Source organism: Indicator indicator, chromosome 3 (genome assembly GCF_027791375.1).
Source record: "Indicator indicator isolate 239-I01 chromosome 3, UM_Iind_1.1, whole genome shotgun sequence".
Lineage (NCBI taxonomy): Eukaryota > Metazoa > Chordata > Aves > Piciformes > Indicatoridae > Indicator > Indicator indicator.
In genome coordinates, this window is record NC_072012.1 from 32,334,234 (window position 1) to 32,362,214 (window position 27,981).

A 27,981-nucleotide genomic window follows, 5' to 3' on the forward strand; every position below is an offset into this window, starting at 1 on the left:
GCCTAGCCACAACCTTCACAATTTTTTACCTCACACTGAATTCAATCCAGATTGTAATTAAATTTGCAGCTTCTTCAGTCCTGTGTGTGGTCCCATTATGACAGGAAAGACTGGCACAGAGTAAAGAAAATAGGAGAAATATACTTCATCACTGGCCTGCACATTTGAAGATTTGATACTACTGAAGTTTAAAATAATTCCAGTATAGTAAAAACCAGGCCCTCTTCTCTTTTCCCATTCATAGAACACTGTAAGCCTTAATCATATTGCGATTTTGTTCCACAGAGCACTCTAGAGAACAAAGATTCATGTCTTAATCCTGCTTTCACTCAGCTCTCCAAATTTGTCTCACAGTGAAGGCAGGCTAGCAGAGAAGACTGCAAATCTGTGGAAAGCAATATAGTCAATGTTAATGGGAGAAGAGTTTTAGGGGACACTCCCCTTTTGGTTTTACTTCTCATTGCTGTTGAATTTATTTAATATTTTGTCTGTGGGTTCTGGTTTGTTTGTGGGGGTTTTAGGTGTTCTTTATTTGTGTTTTGGGGGTTTGTTGTTTGTTCGTTTAGCTAACTGTTCGAGTTTCTGCCCCAATGTACCCCAAATACAGAATTGAAAAGTCATAGTCCTCCTGATATTGTCACAAGGTCTTTCATCTTCTTTTGTGTAAAATAATTCCAGTGCCATGTTGTCTTTTCACTTTAGGCTTCATTATGTAGCTAGTCAAGACTAGTAAAGAGTTGTTTTGGTTTTTTCATGTTCTACACAAGTGTACCCTAAACAATAAAAAAAAAAAAAAAAGAAAAGCCAAGACAACCAGAAAATTCATGACAGTCATCCCCAACATCAGCTTTTTTATACAGTTGCTCTCAAGTCCAGAAGCAAGAACTGTTTCAAATAAACCAACTTTCAGAAGCTGAATGAGAAAAATACAGCTAGACTCTTCATTCCACAAACACTCATCTTCCAATTCACCCTCTAAATTTCTTAAACCATATTTTCTTCTATCCTATTACCTATGGCTGCCTTTCTTTCTCTTCATTACTTTGTCTGAGCGGTTGTTTTGCTGAGACTACTCACTGTGATAATTATCACAGTGTCTCCTGAGTTCAGGATGCTCTTTGGCACCAGAGAAACAAATGGAAGATTCCTACAAACAAGAAAATATTGCCACCTCGATAATATGTATATAAAATAAGGCTACTATTCTCTCAAGTACCTACAGCTGTCTCTGTGTCGTTCTCTAGATGCAGGTGGTGTCTATCTCAACTGGCTAACAAGCTCTAAAATTCTGGACCAAGGTTTCTAGGTGCTAATCATTTCAGACATTTTGATCATTACATGTAGGTTAGTCCCAGCACAGTAAACATTGATTCAAACATACAACCTAAACCACATCATGGCCCCAACTGACTTCAGTGGATACGATCATACATGTGGGTATTCTAGGCACAGGGCAACAAGAACTTGTTTTTTTTCCTATCAAAAGGATTTGTACTGATGGATATTTGGGACAACCACTGAGACAACCACATCGCACAGAAATGTAGATTAAATGGTCACTTGTGCCTCTCAAACCACCCATATGTTTAACCAGCCCCATCAAGACCAGCCATTATTATATGTACCATATATTCAGTCTATTGCATTCTCATGGTGCTGCCAGGATACACCAGCACACAAACGTGTCACCTGGGGTCACTCCGCATATCTGGCATGTATGTGAGAAATCACTGTACAAGCAAACAGAGTATGAGGAGATGCAAGACACGCTATTTTGTTGTGCTTATGGACAAGCAGAAAAAAGGTAACAGTATGTTACTGATCTTATCAATATGAAAAACTAGAATGTTTTTCTCATGAGACCAGCTGCCATGGCTTGACTGCCACTGCACAAGATAACAGCAACCACTGTATCACAGAAATTACTTTAGAAATACCCTTAAGGACATTATATCTTTCAAGCATTGACTTTTAACAACCTAGTTCACATTGTATTTCTAAAAGTAAAGCTGAAAATTAGGTTTAACCATTTTTGCAGTTAACAAAAGCAAGGTGACTGGAACAACTACAGTGAAGGAGGCCGCACAGAAAGTCCCCACTGCAGGTGGCATGAGGTCTGCTGGGTTCTTTGTGTTCTGCCCTACACGGAGTCACTGCTACACTGCCTCACATCTCTGCTCTCCTGGACTGCACAGCTTGTGCAAAACATGCCTGACAGCTATTGCAGTGGGCTGGGAGGAAGTGGCTTGAAAGTTGAAACTGAGGGAGGGACATCATGCTGAACTGCTGTGATATGGCTGGGAGGAACATTATAGCATGCCACTGGGTGATCCTAATCGTTTTGATTAAATGAGTCATGTGTAAAGCTAGCATTCCAGGCGAGGGTCTGTTAAAAAAACACAAAGTTTAAGGAAGATATTTTTTAGGTCTAAGAGATCTAAAAGGTTTTGCTGTCATTTTCTATGCTTCACACCTAATTTGAATTATCCAGAGGAACTGAAAAGCGTGTAAGAAGCATTTTTGTTTGTTTGTTTTCTGATTACTGGATTGTTTGGGATTGTCTCTTTTGTGGATTGTTTTGCTGTATTTTTTAATTATGGAGGGATGTTCTATGAATTGAGGGAGATGTAGATGTCCTTAAGATTTGATTTTGCAAAAGTTAAAATATAACCAAAATACAGTATGAAGCAGCTGAATTAGCTTCTATTAAAAAGTTAAAAACAATCAATATTTTCATACAACTTTTAAAACTCAGGCATATTGAAGAGATTACTTGTTTCGGAAAAATAATGTAAAAACCAGGTAATGCCAACAAAGAAAATTAATAACATCTATTTAAGGCTGATAGCTAGTTTGCTTGTTTTAAAACAGACTTTAAGAAGAGAATGACAGAGAATGTTTGGGGTTGATTTAAAATCACACCATTATTATCCAAGTACCAAGTCAAGTTACAGTTTTATAATGTGCTGATACAATTATGAACAATATATTTAGATTACTTCTGTCATGAGTTTAAATATTACTGCTCAAAATGTAAAGAACAGGGAAAAAGGAAAACTTAGAAACTTTTCCATTGAAAGGCTTGACAGCCTCCATAGACATTCCCAGTACATTCTTTCACCCTCTTAACAGAAGTCTTTAAGTAAATAGCTGTAGGTGAGTGTTTGGAAAGCACTTTTAAAGCAAAAAGTACTTCATAGTTGGTAAATCTCAAATGTTAATGAAGATACTAATCAAAACACCTTAAAGTTAGGTGTTTTCCTCTTTTTTTTTTTTCTTTTTTGAGAACCATCTTTAGTTTTTCTGTCTTGGGTTAAAACTTCACTGAGATGTTTTCCCAGTGCATAATTTAGATGGCATTTGTCTCACAAGAGCAACCAATGTTATAGAAAAGGCAGGCAGAACCATTCCCATCTAAGTGACTCTCTCAAAGGTAATCATTACTTCTGAAATCAGAATTTCTGTGTGCAGAAGTATGCTTTAAGTCAACATCTAAGAAAATTCCTGCTTGATATTAAAATGATTAACACATAATTTTAGTTTTGGAGGGTAATTTAAAAGTAATGCTTGGCTTAATGTCTGTGTAGTTCTCAGTGTCCTAGTCATTCCAAGCGTACTAGGCTATCAGGAAGATCCTTGGAAAATGTATGGTATATCTTCCTAAATTAAAATAAGAGCATAAGAGGCTGGTCAATACTACTGACTGTATTGACTGTAGAACCATTTAATTTTCCAGACATGACTAAGGATCACATGTTTTTATTGTCAGTTCTTTCAACTATTGACTGATCCATCCATCCATCTATAGAGTGGGCTTTCTTTAAGAGCCTGAGATTAATTTAGCCCCCCTCCCCAAAGACACAAAAGCATTTTTAAAGAAAGTCATGAGTACCACATTCAGACGAATTTATCACAGCATTAATGCTCCAACTTGTCACATTTTCAAGCAAACTATCTAGCAGAGCATTTATTACTTTTTTTTTTAATATGAGGATTTTTTTTTACCTACACACAGTAACAATGTAATTTTAGTCTCATTAAAATAAAACAGCTGCAAGAAGCATTTCCTTTATTAACACAGGGAAAAAATATTCCTGCACTTCTGACGAGAAAGGATTCTCCAATTCCATAGCACTTCCCTGACTGACCCCTCCCAGCGCTTAACTACACTCACACTTGTGAAGTGTATCCAAATATCTATCCCACATATCTTTTTTTTCTGAAGTAAGACTTGCTTTGAAAACACAATTTTCCACATAGAGTCAATATAAAATTATCTTCACATTGTTCCCCTTCTCATGTGTGCAAACAGTGTATATATTATTCATTCTTCCAGAAGGAAAGACTTTGTATACCCCAAATTTTGAACTTCCCAATTCAAAAAGAACAGGGATCTACTGAAGTGAGCCCAACAGAGAGCTACAAGGATGATTAAGGGACTTGGAACATCTCTCCTGTGAAGAAAGACTGAGTCTTGAGAAGAGAAGGCTGAGAGGGGATCTTACCAACATGTACAAATGTCTGAGGGATGGATGTCAAGACGAGCTGCCAATCTCTTTTTGGTGGTGCCCAGTAATAAGACAAGGAACAATGGGTATAGGCTGGAACACAGAAGGTTCCACCTCAACATGAGTTAAAACTTCTTTACTGTGAGGATTATGGAGTACTGGAACAGGCTGCCCAGGGAAAATTGTGGTCTCCTTCTCTGGAGACTTTCAAAACCCACGTGGGTATGTTCCTGTGCGGCCTGCCCTGGGTGACCCTGCTTTGGCAGAGGTGTTGGATTACATGGTCTCTAGGGGTCCCTTCGAACCCTCAGTATTCTGTGATTCTAACTAGGAAAACTGAATTAACTGTCTGCCTAATAAATACATCTGTGTTCAGTAACAGAAGTGTATCTAAGATTCCCCAAGATTTTAATAATTTTGTGAAAAATGTGCAAGTTTTTGCTGAAACACAGCATCTACTTTAAGAATCTCCTCATTATACTCTTAAGCTTCAGTAAAAGTTTCCTTAATCAGCAGTAGCCAGTTTCATAAACGTGGGCAGGCACATTTGATTCAATCTATATAGCATCACTGAATAAATGTTCAGAAAGGAACAGAGCAGTCACAACACTGAGAAGTTTTCATAATATGAAGTGCAAGGTACAAATATTAGGGCTTTAAAAATGTTAAACCAGCTGTGGTTCCTCACACTGTTCATCATTTTCTACTGCATTAAATAGATTTCTTGTACAGTCAAGGCAAGGATTTCTCTACTTTAGTTGTAATATACTATTGAAATTGATCTTTCAATGCATTTAGGAATTTTTTTTCAGCAGGTAAAGGGAATATAGTTAGCAAACAGTTAAAGTCATGTTTATGATAAAGACTTTAAATCCATTATGAACTAATGTAGGAAATAATTGGTTTTTTCTAAAATATGAGATGTGATGCATGCAACTCCAAGTCTGTAAGTAATCATACAACTTGTTGACAACCTTTGCGTGCTCAAATAATTCCTAATTACAAGATTTATCTAGAGGGAAAAGCTGATGGTTGTCTTCAGAGAATATCACACAGGTATAAAAGCAAGATATGGATTTGAAAGTGCTAGAGGAGTATTACTGCAAATTGATACAGTTATACTGAAGTGTGGCATTTTTCTTCTAGTTACATCATTATCAGTGCATTCTAGGCAATCCTAGCAAGAATAACAAAATGGCAGGAACTGCGTTCATACAGTGTGGCCTAACTTTAATCACTCATGTATACCCCTAAGATAGCATAAAAAGTCAGATACTTACCCTTCAAGCAATTCTTCTAGGAGATTTTCAGTTTAAGTGAAGCTGAACCCTCTGCTGTCAAGGTGAAAGTCACCTGGGTCTTCCTTCTGTCACCTGTCACATCCATTGAACAAGAAAGTTCCACAGTCCAGACAGTCCAGCAGGATGAGGTGGGAGATAAAAAAACTTGCCAAGAAAAGCCAGCTCACAGTGGAAAGTACTTCCCTGATGAGGGGGAATAGAAAAGGGAAACAAACCTCAGAATTTCTAATCTTTGTTATGCATGGTTGAAGAACATTTTCAAAGTTCAGTAAAGGAGATAAGAACACAAATTACTCTGTGCTATTCAGAAACAATTTACCAGGATTGTCAGAGCAGAAAGTATAATTTTATTTCCTCTTTCATTTCAGACCTAGAAAAAGTAAAACTTGCAGCTGAGGAAAAATGTTACTCCTGCACAATGCAATCAGACAACACAGTTTACAAGGCACAGTCCACTTTTAGTACTATTACAATGCTTAGCACATTGCTTCTCAGTTTGTGTTACTACAAATAATTCCTCATCCTAAACGTTCATTCCAATGCTGGATCATTGAGATAACACTAAAAGCAGCCGCACTGCATAATGCTGAAGGGTCACCTAAATTAATGTCTTGCATCAAACAGCATTCAATGGTTTATGCCAGAGGACTGTAGGACTGTTACAGGCATCCAGGAGCCACTTTCTTGGTTACAAACTCTTAATTTCTAGTGATCAGTTGTCACTGAGTTTTTGATCCAGATGAGTTACTTCTGCATTTTAAGCCTCCATGGGCTTTGCTTTCATTAATGTCGCTCACTTTTTATACCCCTGCAAGCTATGTGGCCAATTTTACAATTCAGGCATGCCATGTGTGAAAAAACATTTCTATTGGACTTGCTACCTCCCTATTACTTATTCTTTCAAAAGACACACCTTTTCCACAGCATTCCTGAATTTACAGATCCTGTTACATCCTAATGCAACCATCTCTTTTCCAGCCAGAAGACTCCCAGACAATTCAGTTGCTTCTCAGATGTGTTGTCATTACACAGCTTTGCTACTTTGATTCTTTTATTTGAGTCTTTCCTAGTTTTGCTACATTTCTGCAGAGTGCTGGATCAGAATGTTATACTCCATTAAGACCCGAGCATACACCAATTTCTGCAACGTAGAACTATTTTCTGGTCTATCCTTTATCTCCTACTGAAGTCATTCTTACCAGTTGTCTGACCTGCTGCTGAGTAATGAGATGATGTTCCCACAGAATTACCTAGGTTACTCCAAAATCACATTCCTACACAGCAATAGCTATTTTGGAGGCCCCAGCTGCAGGTAAATTGAGAATTAAATATTATTTATGTATTATTTTATATTTAATTATTTTAGCAAATATTGAATTACACCTTCCATTTTTACAGATTCTCAATATCATAAGATTCTTCTGCTACTTTTAAGACTTTCCATTTTCATTAATTCTGAGAACTGAAACTAAGCGCATACGTTATTTACTCCTCTTTAACTGACCTTTACATGTTTGTTGAGTGGAAGAATCCGACTGGACTCCTTTGGCAGCCTCTATTTGTTGGGAATATTGGTAATTTATTCCTTTACTCTTTATTATTCTATTTTGCACATGTAACATTAAGGGACTGACACTCTTTAGCCAGCTCATGACTGTTCTTTTAGAAGAAACTTTGATGAGGCACTCTGTATTACATCAACCTAGCCTTCTTGGTCTACTCAGCAAAGCTTTCCAAGAACTCTGATGACCATGAGGCAAGGACTCTGACAAGATTGAAGTGCTTGCACATACATTAATTCTAGGGAAAGGTCATGGTGTAAATCATCTTGAGTGCCATTATGCAGCAAGTGCAGGACAACCAGTCAGGCCCAGTCACCATGGGTTTGTGAAGGGCAGGTCATGCTTGACAAACCTGATCTCATTTTATGACAAGGCAACATGCTTGTGGATGAGGAAAAGGCTGTGCATATAGTTTCCCTAGCCTTTAGTGAGGCATTTGACAGTCTCCCCCAGCATCCTCCTGGAGGATGTCCAGAGAAGGGCAATGAAGCTGGTGAAGGGTTTGGAGAAGAAGTCTTATGAAGGGCAGATGAAGGAACTGGGATTGTTGAGTCTGGAGAGGAGGAGCCTGAGGGGAATTATTCTCTACGAATACCTGAAAGGGGTTTGTAGTGAGGTGGGTGCTGGTCTCTTCTCCCTATTATCAAGTGATGGAATGAGAGGAAATTGCCTCAGATTGCATCAAGGAGGTGTAAACTGGATATTAGGAAAAAATTATTTACTGAAACAGTAGTCAGGCCTTGGAATAGGCTGCCCAGGGAGGCAGTGGAGTCGCTATATCTGGAGGTGTTAAAAAAATGACTAGATGTGGCACTTCAGGAGATGGACTGTACCTTTAAAATTTTCCACAGATCTTGAACAGAAAATAGTAGAATGCAAATAAATCATTATTGGGTGTAAAAAGGAAAATAATAATAGTTCTAAGCAATCCCATTGGAGAGGTATCTACCATTAAGACCTAGTTTGCAAAACAAACTTTTTCTCTTTTCACTTGCAGTAAGCAGGGACATCTCCAAGAACAGGTTGCTCAGAGCCCCATGCCTTGAACGCCTCCAGGGATGAGGCTACCACCTCTGTGGGCAACCTGTGCCAGTGTTCCACCACCCTATAGTAAAGAACTTCTAATGTCCAATCTAAATATACCCTCTTTAGGGGTCCACAGAGACCTAGTCATTCCATTCAAGGGGAGTCTAGATTACCTTTTGATTAACTTCAGTTCATAGCATGGCACCAGTTTCCCACAGAACAAGTATTTTGTTATCTCTGTTGTCTCAACAGCCTCACTTGAAACCAGAAATTCTAGTCCTCAAGTGTTTTTTTCAGACAGAATTCCAAAGAAATACAGTGGTGGGCTCCTGGTTCTAATGCAGCTTTAATTACACTGTTCCTTTGCTGTTTAGAAGTTGGTGAAAATATTCTTACACCAAAGTCTATTTCACTTCTTACCTATCTACTTTTACCCAGATTAGGGATTTAAAATATTTCCTTTTTTAAATTCATAAATCAAAGTTGTGGCACAAGCCTGGTTTCACTTTGGTTTAGGTAAAGCCTGTATTTTCTTCACATACCCCTATTACTAATGAGCCTCTTTATTTCCTTGGCACTATTTCTGGTCATGCAGTGTAACACTGCTTCTCTCTCTCCTCCCCCTCTGCATAGGTTTGGAAAGCTACCATGGTCATCATCTTCCAGCCCAAATACCCACCCACTACTAAAGCAAAATCTTTATTCCAGAGGGGCAATCTTTTTTTTTTTTTCCACAGTGAAAGGGAGAAAGAAGAGAGTGTTTCTGCACAGTGCTGCTGCAACGAAAGAGCCACACAAAAACAACAGGAAACAGTCAGTGCAAGGAAACATAAAAACTGTGTTCAAAATGAGTAAGTCATTAAAATAAATTACACCCTTGACCACAATTTTTAAGATCAGTTTTCTGATCCTGTATTATGATGTGTATAATTAACAGATCCAACTATTTATGAGTCTGTATTTAGACTTCCTAATATGATCCTACCTGGTACTCTAGTGATTCTGCAGCAGGAGGAACTATTCTTCCCTTTCCTCTTTTCTGAACTGTGTGCGACTTGTACCTGAAAACCACTGTCCTAAAAGGCATGTGGCAGCTGCAAGATACTTACTGCGGTTTTCTTCTCCCCTTCCTATTTCCATCCGTGTGGCAATCCTGCCTGTGGATATCTCTTGACACAGTAGGGATTCAATAAGCAGGTGCCACTTATCATCTGGAGACAGAGACAGCAAGGCAAATGGTATTTCAGGATTTTCCTATATATGTATTAGTTACTCATTCACCAGAGAAATGTCCTCCTCGACAGAGATCCTTCACATGGATCATGCAAACTTAATTATAGTCTTCGAAATTGTTTCAGGGACAAGCCACTTTTTTTGACAAATGTACAGAATACATCAGAGGAGTCGAGGTTGTTTTATTTTAACACCTAATACAATTCAGATTTAAAGGATTACTTGCACAAAAAAATAAACACATTTGGTATAAAAATTTATCATCACTTTAACACTTTTGTTTCCTCTCATGGCCTGCATCTTCACTGGAGCAGAAACATATAAAGACTAATGGCACAAGTTTGTTTTATTCTACAGCATTTTTGTTTTTACATACTCAAGTACCCTAGAGGACAACAGCCCGCTGTATACAAGAACCATTTTTTTCAGCCTGCTGAATTAAGTTTCATAAAGAACCAAAGCTATAAAGGCATTTTAAAAACCATTGTCTTTTTTTTTTTTCAGAAGCACTGACTTTTTGCACCATTTATATACATAGTGTTACATAACAGCTCTTGAGTACAGTACATGCAGCAGAATATATCTGTTGAATATAAAACATACATTTAAAATCTTGACATACTGGAATTTTTTGAAGATTGAGTAATCATAGAATGCCCACTGCTTAGAGAAAATGGTTTGATAGTACAAATGTCTGCATATGCTGGCCACTGGAACAATCCAAGGCTCACTGTAATAGTATCTCTAGCACATCAATGTGCATAAATAATTTACTTACAATATTAAAACACAACTAGCAAAATCAATAGTTCAAGATCTTATGACTGTTATGTTAACCCTTAAGTGGTTGCAAGGAAGTGTGATGGAGATTCTTCCCACTCTCAAGTCCTCTATAAAACCTTTAGTACATAATTTGTTTTCCAGGTGAAGAAACTTATTTATGTCTACTGCCTCTTCTCTTCATTGCAGCCGTACACTGTGGACAGTACCATTTCCCTTTTGGTGCTTCTGTCAGTCCAACACATCCATAGTGGAACCACTCAATAGGACACTATAAAAACAAAGTTGAAGAAAAGGGTTTACAAAATCACAGAATGATAGGAGTTGGAAGGCACCTCTGGGAATAATCTAGTTCAACCCCTATGCCAGAGCAGGTTCACCTAGAGCAGGTTGCACAGGACAGATTACTGGCAGGTTTTGAATGACTACAGAGATGGAGATGCCTGAGCAGCCTGCTCCTGTGCTCTAGCACCCACAAAGTAAAGAATTTCCTATGTTCAAATTGGCACCTGTTACCTCTTGTCCTGTTACTGGGCACCACTGAAAAAAAGATCAGGTTGGGTTTTTTTCTTTTTAAACACCCACCACAAATACAATTCTATGAAAATGAAGCACAAGTACTTTTTCACACAGGACAAAACAAGAAGAGAAGAGGATCCCAATCTCTAACATGCACTCAACAGACTAAGGAAAGCAGTAAAAATTCTAGGAGTCACATGCAAACTCATAGAACAAAACAAGTATGTTGTGCTTTGAAATACTGTTTGACAACACTAAGGGGCACAACAGGGATCTTATCACATTTAAACAGAAGTGAATGATATCTCAGGAAAGAATTGATTACATTCAACTGTTATTTTAAGAACTTTTTAGTTGAAGGGGACAGCTGATGCTAGTAAGGATACAGGTAAATCTTCCTAGAAATAAAGGGCATTTTGTAAGTGTCAAACCTTCCCAGTAAAGGGTGAAGACTTCTAAAAGAACCTGAACTGTGGCAACAGATGAGAAGGATCCTGAAGAAAGGTTCAGGTCATATGCATGTTACTCTGAAAAGAGCCTCTATCTAAAGCCAGTTTGAAAGAAAAGTAACTCCTGCAAGCAATGATTACATGCACAAGCATATCAGGAACCTTTTGAACTTTGTTACTTACATCTTGGTTATCACAGCCTACCATTTCACCATAGGACACCTAGTAAATAAGAAAAAAAATCCTTTATTAATAATTATTACTAATTAAAAGCAATTAGTATTTTAAAAGAGCTAAATTTCAAGTTTCTTCAGTTGAGTTTTTCCGTTAACAGCATCAACAATATTTTTCTCTTTTCTTACACAATCCAAAGAAGAAGTTCACTGCAAATCGTTTTTATCATGCAAAAAAAGAGAAAAGGGTATTTCTACATATTTCAGGATGGATAAAAATGATTCAAAACTTAAATAAAACACATTTTGGCCTAAACAACACTGCTCAGTAAAAAGTCCAGTTTTTAAGATTATGTTAATGTCAGGCATTTCCTTCAAGCACTTTACCTGAAACAATAAAATACCTTCAAAAGAATTACAGAATTCTATAAAGAAGCAGAAAAAAGCCAACACTCTTAAAAGTGTATTTAAAAATACCTGTTCTTATTTTAAACAAGTGTCTTATGTTGTCATTCAGTCCCTTGAGTTTCTGGGTGTTTTTCACAAAATTTAGGGTTTCTTTCATTTGGAGGGGTTCTCGGGGCTTTTTTTGGGCTTTGTGGAGGGTTTTTTGTGTGGTTTGTTTGTTTTGGTGGTGTGGAGTTTTTTGGCTCTTGTTTGTTTTGGTCTTTGTTTTGGTCTTTTTAAAGGACAGTAGGAGAAACAGAGGTATGTCATGTCACTGGAAAACTTGCTTGTTTTTAGCTTCAACAGTGGAGTTCATTATACATATCACCAGTAAGAAAATAATACCAGATTTGAATTTCAGAAGATTGCAAACAGAATTTTTAAAACCAGCAATCAGTGAAGGAAGTTCAACTACAGCAAAATAGTAGCTCTAGGTATATTTCAGGTTGGAGGACATTCTTACCTGATTACAAATGCAGTATCGTGGCTCATTTGGATCATAGGTCCAGTCAACCTGGCTATTAGAATCAGAGTCTGGTATTACTGCTGTCTGCTGAGACAGTTCTTGTGCCAGTGCAGATGACGAAGAACACGATGACAGAGACGAAGAAGAGGAAGATGATGAAGACTGCTGACTTGAGGATTTGTTGTTATTTCTGGGGGGAAATAAAAAGAAAAGTAAAAAAAAAGGCATATCACAACTGAAATTAATTTTCTTCCAAGTGAAGGATCACAAAATGAGTACTTTGTTGACTCTGAAATATTGCAGTATGTAAATCCCAAAACATCATTCCCTAGCAGATTCCACTCAACAACTGCAAGAAGTCAAATGGACATACTGAATGCACTTTGGAAAAGGAGACAAGCCTTACCAGCTTTCAAGTGCAAGACATGCTATTATAACCAATGGAATTTAATAGCTTTAAACAGACAAATGGCTCTAATGAATGTTTTTCTCCACAAAAACATATGTGGTCTAAAGTCTCCAGAAAAACAATGTTACCAATAAAACATGAATTTATATATAAATAATGTCCTATGTCATGTACAATAGATAACTCTGTTTTGAAGGTGACTGATTCTATCTTAATCTCCACTCAAGCATCACCCACTCCACAGGAACAGTGGCAGAAGACACATTCTACTCTTCTGCTTATAGGTCAGATCTGACACCCAAGATATCCACAGATGAAAAAGGCTTCTAAGACAAAAGTGCTAACTGAGCTGTGAACACACACACACACAAATTTGTTTGAAGAAAAAAAACAATATTAGTTTAAAAGGATGGGCATTTTGAGACACTCAAGTACAACTTGTGATCATTGTCAGAATGTGTTTTGACATTGTGTTTAACATGTTTTTAAATTTATTTAGGAATAAAATTTATTCTGTTTCCTGTCCTAGATGGTCAGCCATCAGGAAGCTTTATGATTGTGAAGTGGCATGAAGCAGGTCTCCAGATTATTTCAAGACCACCTACAAACCAGTAATTCCCAGCACTTGCCATGAGATCAAATCTTCCTTCCAGAACACATAAAAACAAGGGAAGAAGCTAGAGTATATCACAGATGAAGAAGCAAATCCAGGCATTTATACAAAACTTTGGAGTCATTTTGCTTGAAGAAAAAGTGAGAGAACAAAAGAAGACATCCCTGAAGGGAAAAAAAAGCCAGTAGGCAATAACTACCTTCTGCTTATGCCCATGCATGAAATATAAATTATTTCCAGTGTGGTTCATGACCTTTAGAAGCAAGCTTAGCTGTCTGAAAAGCTGTAATTGCAGTCAAGGAGTACGAAAACCTACTTGCTTTTTCTGCCACTTCGTGAGTCTGTGGTTGATGAACTTAAGGTCTGTGTTAACGTTGATGCTAGAGCTGATGATGAATATCCACTTGAATCTCTGGATAACGAAAATTCTCTTCCAAGCTGAAAATCATTATTCTTAAATGCTTCATAGCTGGCTTTTAGACTGGATGTTCTCCTTCCTTCTTTCATCTAAAAGGAATACTGTTACTGTATCAGATTACATAGGAGAGCTCTCACAAAACACAAATACCAGGCTGCTAACTGATATTTAGCACAGGTTCATTAGTTATCCTGTTAACAAGACAACGGTAAAATGGTAAAAAAGGTGTAAGAACATCAAAGCTAGAAAGTTATTCCTTAATGCAAGTTTACAGAATGAAACTGTAGCATATAAACAAAAATGATAATATGAGAAGTGAATCAAATCATCTGGAAGTGATCATGGGAACTCAGATTAAAAAATAATAAAATCACTTGTCTTTCTTCTTAATCAATAGTGCATGGCAGAATGACAACAATGTTCTGACATTACCTGTGCTGTGGCTTGCACTGCTTGAGCTGCTGCCATGGTAATTGCACCGGCCCCAGATCCTGAAGATAATGAGCCCAGGTTATATGATGCCAATGGTTGAGAAGAGTTTGTATTGTATGCATTGTTTGAAGAGGATGATGAATTACTGTTTCGACACCCTTGATGAACAGAACACATTTATGAAATTCAAAACTAAATTCCTTTGCATTTTAAGAAGAGTTATATATGACAACCAGTGAAAGAGTAGGAACGCCGTTTATGTATCAGAGCAGTCTGAGCATTTGGAAAAAAGTTTAAAAAGTTCATTTGACACAGCCAGTATTCACCTGAAAAATAAAAAAGTTTGTTCCCCACCTACCCCATGTTCAAGGAGCCCTTTCAGAAAGGCAGCCCCACTACCATATTCAGCTATCAAAGAACTGCTATGTCTATATAAACCAAGTTTCTGCTGAAATGATGCTGACCTCTCTAACCAGGAAAAAGACTAAGAATTTGACTGTTTCTGAAGTAAAGCGTGTAAAAATCTTAATTCTAAAAACTGCACATCACATTTTTGATGCAAAATAGATTTCTGTGGCAGCTCAAACATAGTTCATTTCTTTGCCATCTCATGTGACCTCGTCTTCAAAAGTAAAATGGATGAGGGGGCCTATTTAAACCTGAGGAGCAGCTCTGAATACCCAAACATAAGGTAGTTTACTCACTACAGCCTCTCACAACGTCTGATTTTCAGAAAAGAAACTATGAAGCACCCTAATTTTGAAAATGGGCAGAAAATTGTAGGTATTTTTTTATTCACACAACTCTTTTGAAACAGACAACGCATGAAAGGATTTTGTTCTATTGCAGCTGAATGCCGTGTCAGACCAATCCTTAAAAAATACCCCAAAGAGCAAAAATTCTTTTTGCAAACCGTTGCCTTCATTTCTTTTTCCCCAAATAATAACGTATTGGTCTCTTACGTTTCTACTACTGACTGAATGAAATGGTATTTGTTATCTTCTCCTAAGCAGTGTAAATAAAAAGAAGCAACCAACATGCAGCTGTTACATGACAACAAAGCTGATGTACTTCATGGACAACAACGATGAGTAACAATGTCTGCAATTTCTCATGTTTCAAATGACTGCAAATCCCAGAGGAAAGAGTGTGAGCCTCTGGCTTCTATGAGCCTCTTCTTCCAATTAAAAATAATGATATGCAAAACAATTAAGATTACCTGGTGTGTTTTCTTTAGATGCATCTGAAGTCAGGGTAGATAGAAGAGCTTCAGATTTAAACTTCTTTTCAGGAACATGATCTGTTGTACTATGGTGAGAAGATGGATTGTGTTTCCTTTCTAAATGAAACAAATGAAAGGAACTTAAATGTAAAACCTTTTCAGCTTGAAAGTCTAGCTATAACTAAACATAATAAAATAGCACTTTCCACTAATTCCTAACAGCAAAGCCTTATTATTTAATTCTTACACTTACTTTGATTTGACATTCTTATCATTGCACTATGCCTTTTTTACCCCCCAGTGTCTGGAGAAAAAGAAATAACTTCTGAACATTTTTTTCCCCTAATACTACCACAGAAAAAATGAGGAAACATGAAAAGTAGACATGTTATTAAGTCTCAAATACATACTCTCTACTGGAGTGTGAGAATGGGCATGATGGTTATTCACAGGCTGTGATGGTGTATCCAGCTCCAGAGACCCTAAGAGAAAGGTAAAAAGGATAGAAAAATTTCAGAGTCATCATTGGCATGCTTTTGTCTTTTAGACACTAAATAAATCTCTGTAACATTAACCAAATGACTATGCAGTTATATTTATTTTAATCTGAAGGGTATTTGCTAGAGTTTAAACCCTTCCTGTAGCACAACTAGGAGCTAGTGAGAACAGTTTTAAAATAAAAATTGTGACTGCTGCTTTTGTTGAAATTGAGAAGTTAACAATCAAGGCCAATAAGGAGAACAAAGAACACTGCCCCTAACATATCACTTATATGAATGAGTTGCACACAACCCAGTGACAGTAGGAGAATGCTGCACCAAAAATACTGTCTACACCAATAAGAATGGAAAAGAAGACTGTCACAGGTGAAACTGTATTAACATGGCATCTTGTCCCATGGAGTCCATCTTGTCACACTGAGTCATGACACACAAGCACTAGCAACGTCTTTCAAGATGATCTAACATTCAACAGATCATTATCTAGATTTCTTAACATTCAAAATACATGAAGAAATAATATAGAAAAAGAAGAAAAAGGAAAAGAAAAAAGGCAGGAAGGAACACAAATGCAAGTCTACATTTAACAATAACATTTCTTGCAGTATGAGGTTAAACGATTGCAGCATAGAAGAGATTTTGATCATGTATTTCCATTAGAACACTATAAAAAGTTTGTGTATCAACCTTTGGCAAAAAGATTTTGAATTAGCTGCAACACCCACCAACCTAACATTTATACAGAAGACAATTCAAGAAAATAATTCATGTTAATTTTTCAAAATCTGTATCTCCAACATTTCTTCGTATCTTTCTTCCGCAGTGCTTTCAAAAAGTACATGAGCACATTACAAAAGTTTAAATAAAATTATTCTAGAAGAGGTTTAAAACCTAAGAAGGTATTTCAGCTGGGCTAACACTAATCCAGTTATGAACTAGTCCAAAGACTGCCCTCTGGTGGAACCTCAACAAGACGCATTTACTCTGAAAGCCAAAAAGTTACCAGACCTCTATACTTCTCACTTTATTAAAAACCAAACAAACCCTTAAAGGTGCCACAATCAGTCAGTTGTACTTCAAGTTCCTGAAATGCTACCTGCCTATCTCACCAAACACATAGCTCAACTGAAGGCTGAATCACATCTTAAAACTGCAGCTGGGATTCCAGCTAAACTAAACTAAATTAGGCCTCTATAATTGCTAGTTCATTACAAACACCTACTTAGCAGTTTTCTTTTTGTGCCTGTTATTTTTAATAGCAATTACAAATAAATATCCAAGCCCTCCCAGGTTTTAGGACAAAGTCACACAAAATTCGAAGGAAGAATATTTATGCCCAATGTCCTCAGGTGAGTTAGGTTAATTTTCACTGTCATTAGGTGTGGGAGCAGTCACTGCCTCAGAATTCTATAATCACAATAGTTAAACTAAGTTTGAAATTTATCATAAACACAATTTAACTTAACATCTGAATGCTGATATGTACTCTCAGATGGATCCCATCTGGCCCCATAGACTTGTGAGTGTCCAGGTAGCACAGCAGGTCTTGTGGCTTATGAGGGAATTATTCTGTTCTCCATCCCCATCTTCCAGTTTAGGAGATGGAATACCTTGAGAATAACTGATCTGAATATTAAACGCTGAGGCAACAAAGGCAAACTTTTTATCAGCCTTTTCATCATCTTTGATGCTAATATTCCCCCTTGCATCCAATAAGGGATGAAGATTTTCCTTTCTCTTTTTGTTGTTAATGTATTTGTAAAAACACTTTTTATGATCTCTTACGGTAGCGGCCAGACTGAGTTCTAGCTGGGCTTTGCTTTCTGCATGACCTAACTAAATCCCTGTACTCTTGAGTAGCCTGCCCCTTATTCCAAAGACAGTAAACTCTCCTCTTTTTCCTAAGTCCCAGCAAAGTTCCCTGTTCCGCCAGGCCAGTCATTTTCCCCACCAGTTTGTCTTACGACACATGGGCACTGCCTGCTCCTGTGCCTCTAAGATCCTTTCTGAAAGATGTCCAGCCTTCCGGGACTCCTTTGCCCTTTACGACTGTCTCCCAAGGGACTCTCTCAACCAGTGACACGAACAGGCCAAAGTCTGCTCTCTGGAAGTCCAGAGTAGGGCACTCCAAGAATTGAGAACACTATCATTTCATGGTTGCTAAGCCCAAGACAGTCTCTGACCACATCACCTACCAGTCCTTCTCTGTTAGTAAACACCAGGTCTTAGCAGGGGACCTTTCTTGGCAGGCCCAGGAATAACCTGAATCAGGAAGCTACCTCCCACATACTCCAGGAACCTCCTGGACTTTTCCTCCATGCTGTGGTGTGCATCATTGACTGATGAAAACTATATGGCTTAAAATATAATTTTGAAACAACTGGAAATACTCCAGGCCACTAACAAGTGTATGGTATTTTAATACCATACACAGAATACCTGTCACGTTATTAAAGAAAATCATGCATACTTACGTCTCTCTAATATTTCTGTAATTCCAGCATTATCTGCTTCAAGTTCCATTTTAAATTTAGCAAGTTCCTGGTCCAATTTTCTCAAATGACGGTCCACCTATGGTTATGGAGACAAAGCAACAATAAATAGCATCTGTTCTGGAACATGAGTACCTACATCCTTAATCTCAGGCTTGCTATATATTTCCCTTCCAGCAATTCTCTGTCAGGCAGCACTGAGTGTGTATAAAAACACACAGAAGCATAACTTCTCAGTCACCTACATTCCCCTAACTCAGCAGATACCAGAGAAAATACCAAAATAGCAATGCTGCTTCTAAGCTGCACAGTCAATCACAAGCTACAATAAGGCTGCATGTTTGCTCAGCAGCTAGATGCCCTGCTCTTACTGTAGGCAATATTTCAAGGCTTCTTTTGAGATGATAAAGATGAAGAGGAGAGGACCTGCAGGTGTTGTGAGTATAGGTATATAAAGGGGAAGAGAAAAAACAGTACTTGACATGCACTTTAAAAGAGGTTGGGCTGCAGTGGGGAAATTGAAAGTTTAATGAATTGCAAATTGTATGCTACTATACTATCAGTAAACTTGAGTAAAAAGGTCTCTAGACAGAAAGCATAAAGACTCCTCTGCATTTGTGTAAACTGTGACAAGTGCTTAGGTACTAACACCTGAAAAATATTTTTAAAATAATAAAAAATCTGAACTTAGTATTATGGCAAGAAACACTATGTTCCAACTGCTTTCTTCACATGCATCGAAGCAGCAGAATGCATCCACACAGCAGAATGCATCCACCTTTTGTACTCATTAGCTAACTTCTGGTTAGCTGAAGTGAAGCTAAAGCAGACATGAAATATTTGTTTCATGTCTCTGATATTTTATGGCAGTCTGACTTGCGGATTCTGTTCTCTGAAAACGCATAGTAAGTATACTCAGAACTCAAAACCTGCATGCTGTAAGGAAGAGTAACTTGCTTATGATCTCTTTTCAGAAAAATAAATAGAACAAGACCAACATGCATGAAAAACCTTATGATGATCCCTAAAATTACTTCTGCATGTTTTGTATTTAAGACATGTACTACCCAAAGTAAACAAATTCTTAAAAGTCAGTAAAGTATCAAATGTTTCTTTCACCAGCTAAAATATGTGCTTGAAGCTAACATAACAGTGCAGACAGCATGGTTGCAGCGGTTACCGAAACAGTTACAACTCAGGGCATGGGTTTTGGGAATTCACTGCAAGCCTTCTGTCCACTTACCAAATCATATATCTGATTAGCCAGTTGCACTTTTTCATCTGCATCTTCCAAAGCCTTATAATAATCCTGTCATAAAGAGACATTTTTTAAAATTAGGAAGGTAACTGAATTAATTTCAGTCATTTAAAGCTATTGTTATCCATCACAAAATCAAAGTTAAAAGGAAAAATTCAAATCAGTTTTCACAAAGTCTGTGAAACTTTATTGTAAACAACTGACTAAATTTTAGATGAGTAATACAATATGTATGAATTTATTGTTTGTGTCTTAGTATAAGCTTTGGCAAATACATGGACATTTCCTCCTACAGTGATACTTAAGATTTCTGCAAAAAATGCTACAAGAAGAAATTTATTATATATTACACAGTGTTAGGTTATGGACAAAAAATGAGATGACCCCTTTTACTTTGTATGGTTTTCTAGGATCACTGCAGATACTACTGGCCTTCAAAATAATGCAGTACTGTGAGGGGGGCCTTTCCAGCACTGAAGAAATAATGATGCAGTTTATAGTTTAAATTATTTTAAAATATATTCACATAAGTCATGTGTATTATAATTTGACTAAAGTGATCCAATTGTAAAGTCTCCTTTAACTAATGAAAACTGCATTAAAACCTTTTTAAATAATAATAAATACCTTTTTTACTCTAAAAGGTTTCAGTGCCTCTGTATTCTCGATTTCCACTGAAGAGTGTCTTCCTTAGGCAAAAATTACTTGAAATTTTGGTTTAACTGAAGTTAAAAGCAATTTTTTCATTTACTCTAGTGAAGCCAGAGCTTTAACTTTTCCTTTGTTAAAATACAGAAATCTTTTTGTATTAAGAAATAAAACTCCTTGGCCAAATAAAGGGATGAAGTAGACAGCGTAGGAGACTACAAAGGAGTTTCTTCTGACAAAATAATGGACTACATTGATAACAATACCACCACCAATGCCTGAGTGTTGAAGGCTAAAAGAGTACATATTCATCTTCTGTATACCGTATGTCCAACACAGAAGGACAGAATCACCTTGAGTGCTGTGTTCAGTCCTGGGCCCCTCCCTACTAAGAGAACATTGAGGTTCTGGAGTGTGTCCAGAGAAGGGCAATGAGGCTGGTGAAGGGCCTAGAGCACATGGCCTACGAGGAGTGTCTGAGGGAGCTGGGGAAGAGGAGAAGTCCAGAGAAGAGGTGGCTGAAGGAAAACGTCATCACCCTCTATGACTACCTGAAGGGAGGTTGGAGCAAGAAGTGGGCAGCCTCTTTTCCTTGGTATCAAGCAACAGGACTAGAGAAATTGGTTTCAAGCTGTGCCAGGGGAGGTTCAGGCTGGATGTATGAAATATTTCTTCTCAGAGAGGGTTATCAAACACTTGGAATGGTCTGCCCAAGGCAGTGATGGAGCCACAATCCCTGAAGATGTTTAAGCAGTGTGTAGACCTGGCACTGAGGGACATGGCTTAGGACCAACACTAAACTGGGCCAAGGGTTGGACTGGATGATCTTTGAGGTATCGTCCAACCGGATGTTTTCTGTGAATCTGTGAAATGCTGAAGCTAAGCTTGAAAAAAGTTCTCTAAAAGAAAGACAGTGAACTTACACAACTTCGTATCATGCAAGGAAGAACAGAAAGTCTGAGCTGAAAATGTGGTACCTGGTTTCCTCACCATTACATGATCAATATGTTTAAAATGCTGGGTAAAAGTTGAGAGAAATGCTTGATCAAAGAAACCTTTAAGTCATTTTTCTCCTTCTGGGTAGCACTCTCTCCATCTCTGTGAAAGCCGAAGGGAAGCTACAGTTTTGAACACTTAGGCCTCCATCAATCATGAGCTATTTTTTCCTAAGGTTATCTTCATTTGCAAGAGAAAAATGTGACCCACTCCTGTGACATCCTTACTTTTTTGATTGATGTCATCTGTTCTTCCCTCCATTCAGGTTTGTTTTTCTTTGCATTCATAAAAAATTCATTTACCCTCTGCTCAAGCTGATCCATTGCATCTGTAGCACAGGAAAAGATTAAGATAAATGTTACCTTCTCATGTATGAAAAGATCTAGTATGAAATAAGGTGTGGTTTTTTTTTCTTAAACAAAGTTGACAAGACTGAGGTGCAAAGAGAGGAAAGAAAACAAAAAAAAACCAAAGCAACCAAGAGACAGTGGACAGAGTAGGGAAATACTTACCTTAATTTCCAAGAAGCAGAATTGTTTTCTGGTAGGATTCTCATCAAGGTTCTTGTGCTCTCCAGCATGGGATAGGCAGGACTCCAATTTCTAAAGGTTTTTTATCCCTAAGAGCAGTGGTAGTGACTTAAAGCACGGACCCAAACGCCTCACCCAGGGCTCTAGACTGCTGACTTTGGAACATTCTAGCCAGTTACAAACTGAGCAGGAAACAAAATATTCTCCTAAGAGAAACAGTCAAATACAAAACCAAATAATTGGAAAAATTAGTGCCTCAAAAAGGTAGAGCAACTGAAGAGTAAAGTCACCACCTTTAAGCCAAGGCCATCTCCACTGTATGCTGGGAAGAGAGAAGGCTGAAAGCTATACTCCCCACCCTCACAGGCTAACACTAATAGTTAAATGCAATGGTGAAATACTATTTCAACAGGATTCTCACTTACATGAAGTTGAAAAATATCTTAAGGAAAAAAATAGAGCCACCAATTCTCTGACATTAACTACCATAAGAAAGAAAAATGTCACCAACATGTTACTTGTTTTGTTATTTATGAAGACAGGAACAGGGATTGCTTCCCCTTTCGCTCACTTTCCTTTAAAAAAAATAAAAATGCTGAGTTTACTATTTCAACAGCTGGACAGTTGTGCATGCAACAGCTTGCATATTTCCAGAAATATGCAGCTGCCTCACTCAGAGTGGATTTGACAGCCTTGCTAGTCTCGGCACCCTTGGCAGTTACATCCAGATAGCAGTTCCAGAAACCACCACTAAAACTGGATCACATGACAGCAGCCACCTCTTACCACAAAAAAAAAAAAAAAAAGCTAATTGACTAGTTAAAAAGGTATGACTAACTCTACAAATGCAATGGAGCCCAAAAGTTCAATGCTTTTCTCACTCACAACTGCAACTGTTCACATGATCAAAAATCATTCACACTGATGATCAAAACCATTCACTGATTTTCCCTATGCTAGGAACATCCAGCATCAAAATGAACAAGAACCTAATAAATGACTGGACAGAGTGCAATTAATCCCAAGCCAGATCATCCGTGACACTGGCTCATTTCAACTTTATTTAGATTCAAAGTTCTGACATAGAACAGGGTAAAGGCGGGACAATCTGTACAATGAGCATTTTCCACTTGCACTGTGTTATTCAAAAAAGGCTAGGAAGCCTGAACAGCAGGCAAGCAGCAGACACTATATAAAAGGTTAATAAAAGCTTTGTTCTTTGACCAAATGACCATAATTTGCTTCATCAATCCAACAGACAAAACACTCTAACTCCTATTCCCATAGTGCGAACAGCTAGGTGATAATTATTCTAATGGCACCACATATATGAAAAGGAAAAGAAAAATCTTCCCATTTTACTTTTTGTTAGGGACACGTATCAGTCTGTGTGAAACCATCTAACAGGAAACTTTCACAGAAACTTGGTCTCCCCTGAAAGGGCAGACACAGCGAAGCGGTATGCAGGTCAGCCCTACTAAACCATATGAAAAGCTCGCTCACACTTGAGTTCCTTCACCTTTTCTCCTCCTCTATTTAATCCAACTGTAATACTACATTCTGAGATACTAATTTCTTAGATAAGATTTCCCAAGAGAATTGACAGAAATTTAGAAAAGAGTCCTTTTTAGAACTTGACATTTTACCACAGAGACCAGATAATCCATGATTTGAACTTAAAATAGACAAACACATTTTATGCTCCATGCAGAGGTTCATCAAAGATTGTGTCAAGTAACAACTCAGATTGTCTTCACTTTTCCCACAGCAGCCTTATCAGGATTTACAGTAGGCACAACTGGTTTATCACTTTCTCCAACAGCAAACAGAAGCACCTGCCCCATCAGAAGTGCATGTGGTCCAAATGGGACAGAATGTTAAGCCAACGCCAACCCTAAAACATACCAGCACAATAATCAATAATCTCTGAATTGCAACTTGCATAGGCTTCTGGGACAGTATTACTGATCAAAATAGTGTTTTCAAGTACTTTAAGAGACCCTGAATCTTCACAAGTCACTATGTCAAAGCATGAGAACAACCTCTAGGTCTGCATTTAGTATTCAGCAGGAAGCCTAGCAACTATTGTGGAAAAGATGCTTGCCTAGAAGTTTTTTAAATGTCTATGGATGCTTTATCACTCATTGTGCAAGAACTACAGAAGTACCAAGGTCCGAGAGAATTTTTCTCTGGGGCTAATGTTGGTCTTCATATACAATATTTGTTGTGATTTGCTACTTCCAGTAATACAATACAGAGTGTGGTTTGTCACTTCCAGTTACAGAGGAAATGACACTACTTGCAACCTTGGTAGTGCTCGTTGACCCAGTTCTAAAACACACTCGAAAAACTGCTAGCTTCTTTGCCTTCCTACTGAAGTAAAATTTGTCAGCTTCATCAGAACTACCTAAGACAGTTTGCTGCTCACTCCCTCTTCTGGTGCCCCCTAGTAATAGTTACTTCAGAGGCATTATCTCCTATGAGGAGCCACTGCTCTGTTCTCACACCTTTAAGCGCTTAAAACTCAAGACAGCACTTAGGCTGTAGTATACATACACAAAAAAAATCTTAGATAGTTCGACATTTGTCAATAAAGACTGTTAAACAGACCTGTTGTGTCCAACCAAGTAAATACCCAAGGAAAAGCCTGAGGTGGCACTTCAAAACATTACAGGTTGAACTATTCTCTCAAGAATCGTGCTCCCACACAGCACTGCATTTTGTATTCCTGTAAACCATTTATTTCAACCTGGGCTCTTCCTCTCCTTCTTCTTTGCAATAGTCCAACCCTTCCAGATTCCTCCGAACTTTCATGTAGTAATAGTTTCATTTAAAAAGACCCTTGCATCACAGTTGAAGTGTTGGTACCACTTAACACACAATTGAGTATTAGGGGCACCTAAGTCCCAGATGAATTTGGCTTAGGAAAGATGAAAAGGCAACGCATCCTGAAAACGCATCAAAATATAAACAGAGATACAGAAAGTGATCTACAAACAAACCCAAAGCAGACTGTATTTGGTTACTTGTCAGCTAGGGCACAAGAGGCTATGCAAAAAGCATCTTCATAGATGCTATTAGGCGAGGAGTCGGCTACGAAGTTTCAGAGACAGCATGCTGTTACCTGCTGAAGGAGTGGGACATAACTCACGTTCCAAACCACCATCACTGCTCTTAGGGATCAAAAATCTAAAGACTTTGGGACGTGCCACAGAAAACGCCCTTGGGAGCAGCACAAGCCCAGGAGCGAAACTCCTTTAAGAACCTACTTGTGCCGTCTCTTTTGCGGACCACGGATAGGGGCCGAAGCGGGCCCGGGTCGAGCGTGCGACTCGGAGCGGCCACAGCTCTGCGCCGCTCGCTGACAACGCGCGAGGCAAGCGCGCCCCGCCCCTTGCTGCGTCTCGGCGGTTCCCTGTGCGGCGCAGGGCCTCCGCAGCGCCGCCTCCTGCAGCCGCACCAGCTCCCGCCGCCCGAACCGCTGCCCCGCAGGAGACGACACCAGGCACCCGCTGCCGACCAGACGCACCCAACCCTGTGGCACGGTCCAGCCCGCACCAGAGCTGCGCTGCCGGAGAGCTGGGGCGCAGGGTGGGGAAGAGTTGCGAACGCCGTGGGGTCGGCTGCGGGGAGCGAAGCAGAGCTGCCCACACAGGTCGGAGCGCCTCGGCGACGGCGCCGCTTGGCCCCCTCCTCCCCTCTGCCTTCCCCTTCCCCGTCTCCACATCGCGGGCGGGCAGGCGCCCTGCAGCGGGGCACGGCAGTGAAGCCAGTGCCCGCGCCTGCCCCCGGCTGGCGGGGTGGGGCGAGACGGGCGGGCGCTGGGGCGCGGGGAGGGGAGGGGGCGGGCGGGGGCGGGCAGAGGCGGAGGGGGCGGGACTCACGTACTCTGCACCTGCAGGTCCATCTCGCGCATCTCGGTGAACCTGTCGCGCAGATCCATGGGAAGCTGCTCGATCACTGCGGGCACACAGAGGGGCGGGGGAGCGGGGAGAGAAGGGAGGGAGGGAGGAAGTCAGCACTCGCCGCCGTGGGGGAGGGGGGACGCCGCCTCTTCGCCGCGGCTCCCCTCGGCTCCCCTTCACCGGCTGTGCCCGGCCGCCCGGCACCCCCGTCCCGCACACACTCACTCTCCAGATAGTCCTCCAGATACAGCATGGCGGCGGCCGGGCCAGCGCCAAGGGGCTTCTCGCTAACGGGGACTCGTCCCTTCCAATATGGCGCCGCCGCCAACAACACCAGCAGCTCGACTCAGCGAAAACAACATTGGCGGCTGACGGCGCTCGCTCCGGCCGCGGCGCAATTGGCTGCCCGGGCTGCTGACGCAGCCCGCGCCTGGCGCTCTCCCCTGTGTTTTCACGGGAAATGTAGTTTACATGCGGGGAGGCGGTGGGAAACTACGTGTGCCGCCATGCACTGCGGCGGTTGCGAAGTCCCACCGCGGCCGAGGCGCCGGCAGGTCGCCAGGAAGGCTCTGTCCCGCCCCTCCCACTCCTTGTTTCGGCCAGTCCTGGGTCCTGGAGGCGTCCCTGCCTTATAGATCGTAGGTTTCGCTTTCGGAGCTCTTCATCAGCCCCTGTTTTGCCACATAAAGTTCGGGTGTGCGGCTGCCGGCCCGCTGCAGGGACCTCGGGACCAGAGCTCCGCGCTGAAAGTCTGGCGAAGGGAATGGAAAACCTGCAGCTTTTTGATCACACTTTATGCTTCTGTTTGTTTAACCGGTTTTTAAATGCTTACAACTGGTTATAGTGCATAAAAAGACATAAGAAATTACAAAACTAATGAGTGACCAAAGGTGAGAAGAGCTGCTTTGTTCAGCATAAATCAGTACCACGGGGAGTAATAACCTCGCACACAGACGGCGGTATAAACTTCGTGGGTTTCAGATTTGCTGTTCAGAGTAGGGAAAATTAATTAGCAGATAATAGTGCTAGTAATCCAGTTACAGTGCTTACTGTAGTATTTTAAAGTGTTCATGGCTAAAGTTATTTATGCCGTTTCAATCCCTCAAAAACTTAATTTCATCACTGTTTCATCACTAATACTGCTCTAATCAGGGACTGATGCTTGTATCCAGCTTTGGGTTTTGACTGAGGAGAAGGAATTTTTAGGTCTCGCATGCTGTGGCATGTAGGTACAGGAGCATAAGAATTGTGGCAGAACGGCCTTTTGGCCATGCTTTTTATCATAAATCCAGCTTTTGACAGAATACCACCATAGCTATTAAACCATGTCCCAAAGTGACTTTGCCTTTTCGTGTGCTCTTCTGTGCCATACGCATCCAAGCAAGGAAAGGGAAGCATATGTTTAAAGCCAAGTCTGAGTAAAAACCTTCATTGGATGTTTTTGAGTATCCAGACCAACAGAAAATAGCATTTTTTCCTCATGTTTTAAGTTGATACATTATGACTAGTTAAATTAAGGATGACTGAATTTTGGGAAGTGAAGCATAGGTTTTGTGTGCAGCCTTTATGAAGACAGACGTTAGCTATGCCTTGGGGACATAGGGTATAGCTAAGGTGTTGGGGTTTTTTGTTGTTTGTGTTTTGTTTTTTTTTTAATTCAGATGTCATTACAGATTGGAAAAAAAAGAGGTATAACAATAACTTTTAACTTCACAAAGAGTGCTGTGCCAAATTGGTCACTTCCCACACTCACTCCATCACTAGCTATGTAGTGCCAAAACAGAAATACCAGCCAGTTTCTTACATACTTAAGATGATCATTAAGCTCAGTTAGCCTTAGCTGAAAGAATCTGTATATTATTGCTCATAGAGATCACTCTTTAATGTGCAACTTCTGATAGACTGGTATAGAAATGACAGTATTTTTTTAAGTTTTGTGTGACAAATTTCTTTGCCCCATTTTGTTATGAAAAAGAAAAGATTCACCATTCCTGGGAAGAGAAATACCTGCACTTTTATTGAAGTGAAGGGATTTGATGCAGCAGGATAATTTAGTCCATGCAAAAAGCACAGAAAAATTGCATCTTATATTCA

General features: G+C 39.5%; 1 protein-coding gene across 1 annotated transcript; it reads right to left on the reverse strand.

Annotated features, from left to right (window-relative positions):
* Nucleotides 1–9,808: 9,808 nt before the first annotated feature.
* Nucleotides 9,809–26,218, reverse strand: ING3 (inhibitor of growth family member 3). Its single transcript, XM_054399444.1, has 12 exons — nt 26,113–26,218; nt 25,871–25,942; nt 21,680–21,780; nt 19,794–19,859; nt 18,533–18,629; nt 15,969–16,040; nt 15,556–15,675; nt 14,337–14,494; nt 13,803–13,993; nt 12,462–12,654; nt 11,562–11,600; nt 9,809–10,681 (listed from the first exon to the last, which is right to left on the reverse strand). Exons 1-12 carry the CDS (start codon nt 26,138–26,140, stop codon nt 10,565–10,567), a joined length of 1,254 nt encoding a protein of 417 aa, XP_054255419.1. The 5' UTR covers nt 26,141–26,218; the 3' UTR covers nt 9,809–10,564.
* Nucleotides 26,219–27,981: the final 1,763 nt, after the last annotated feature.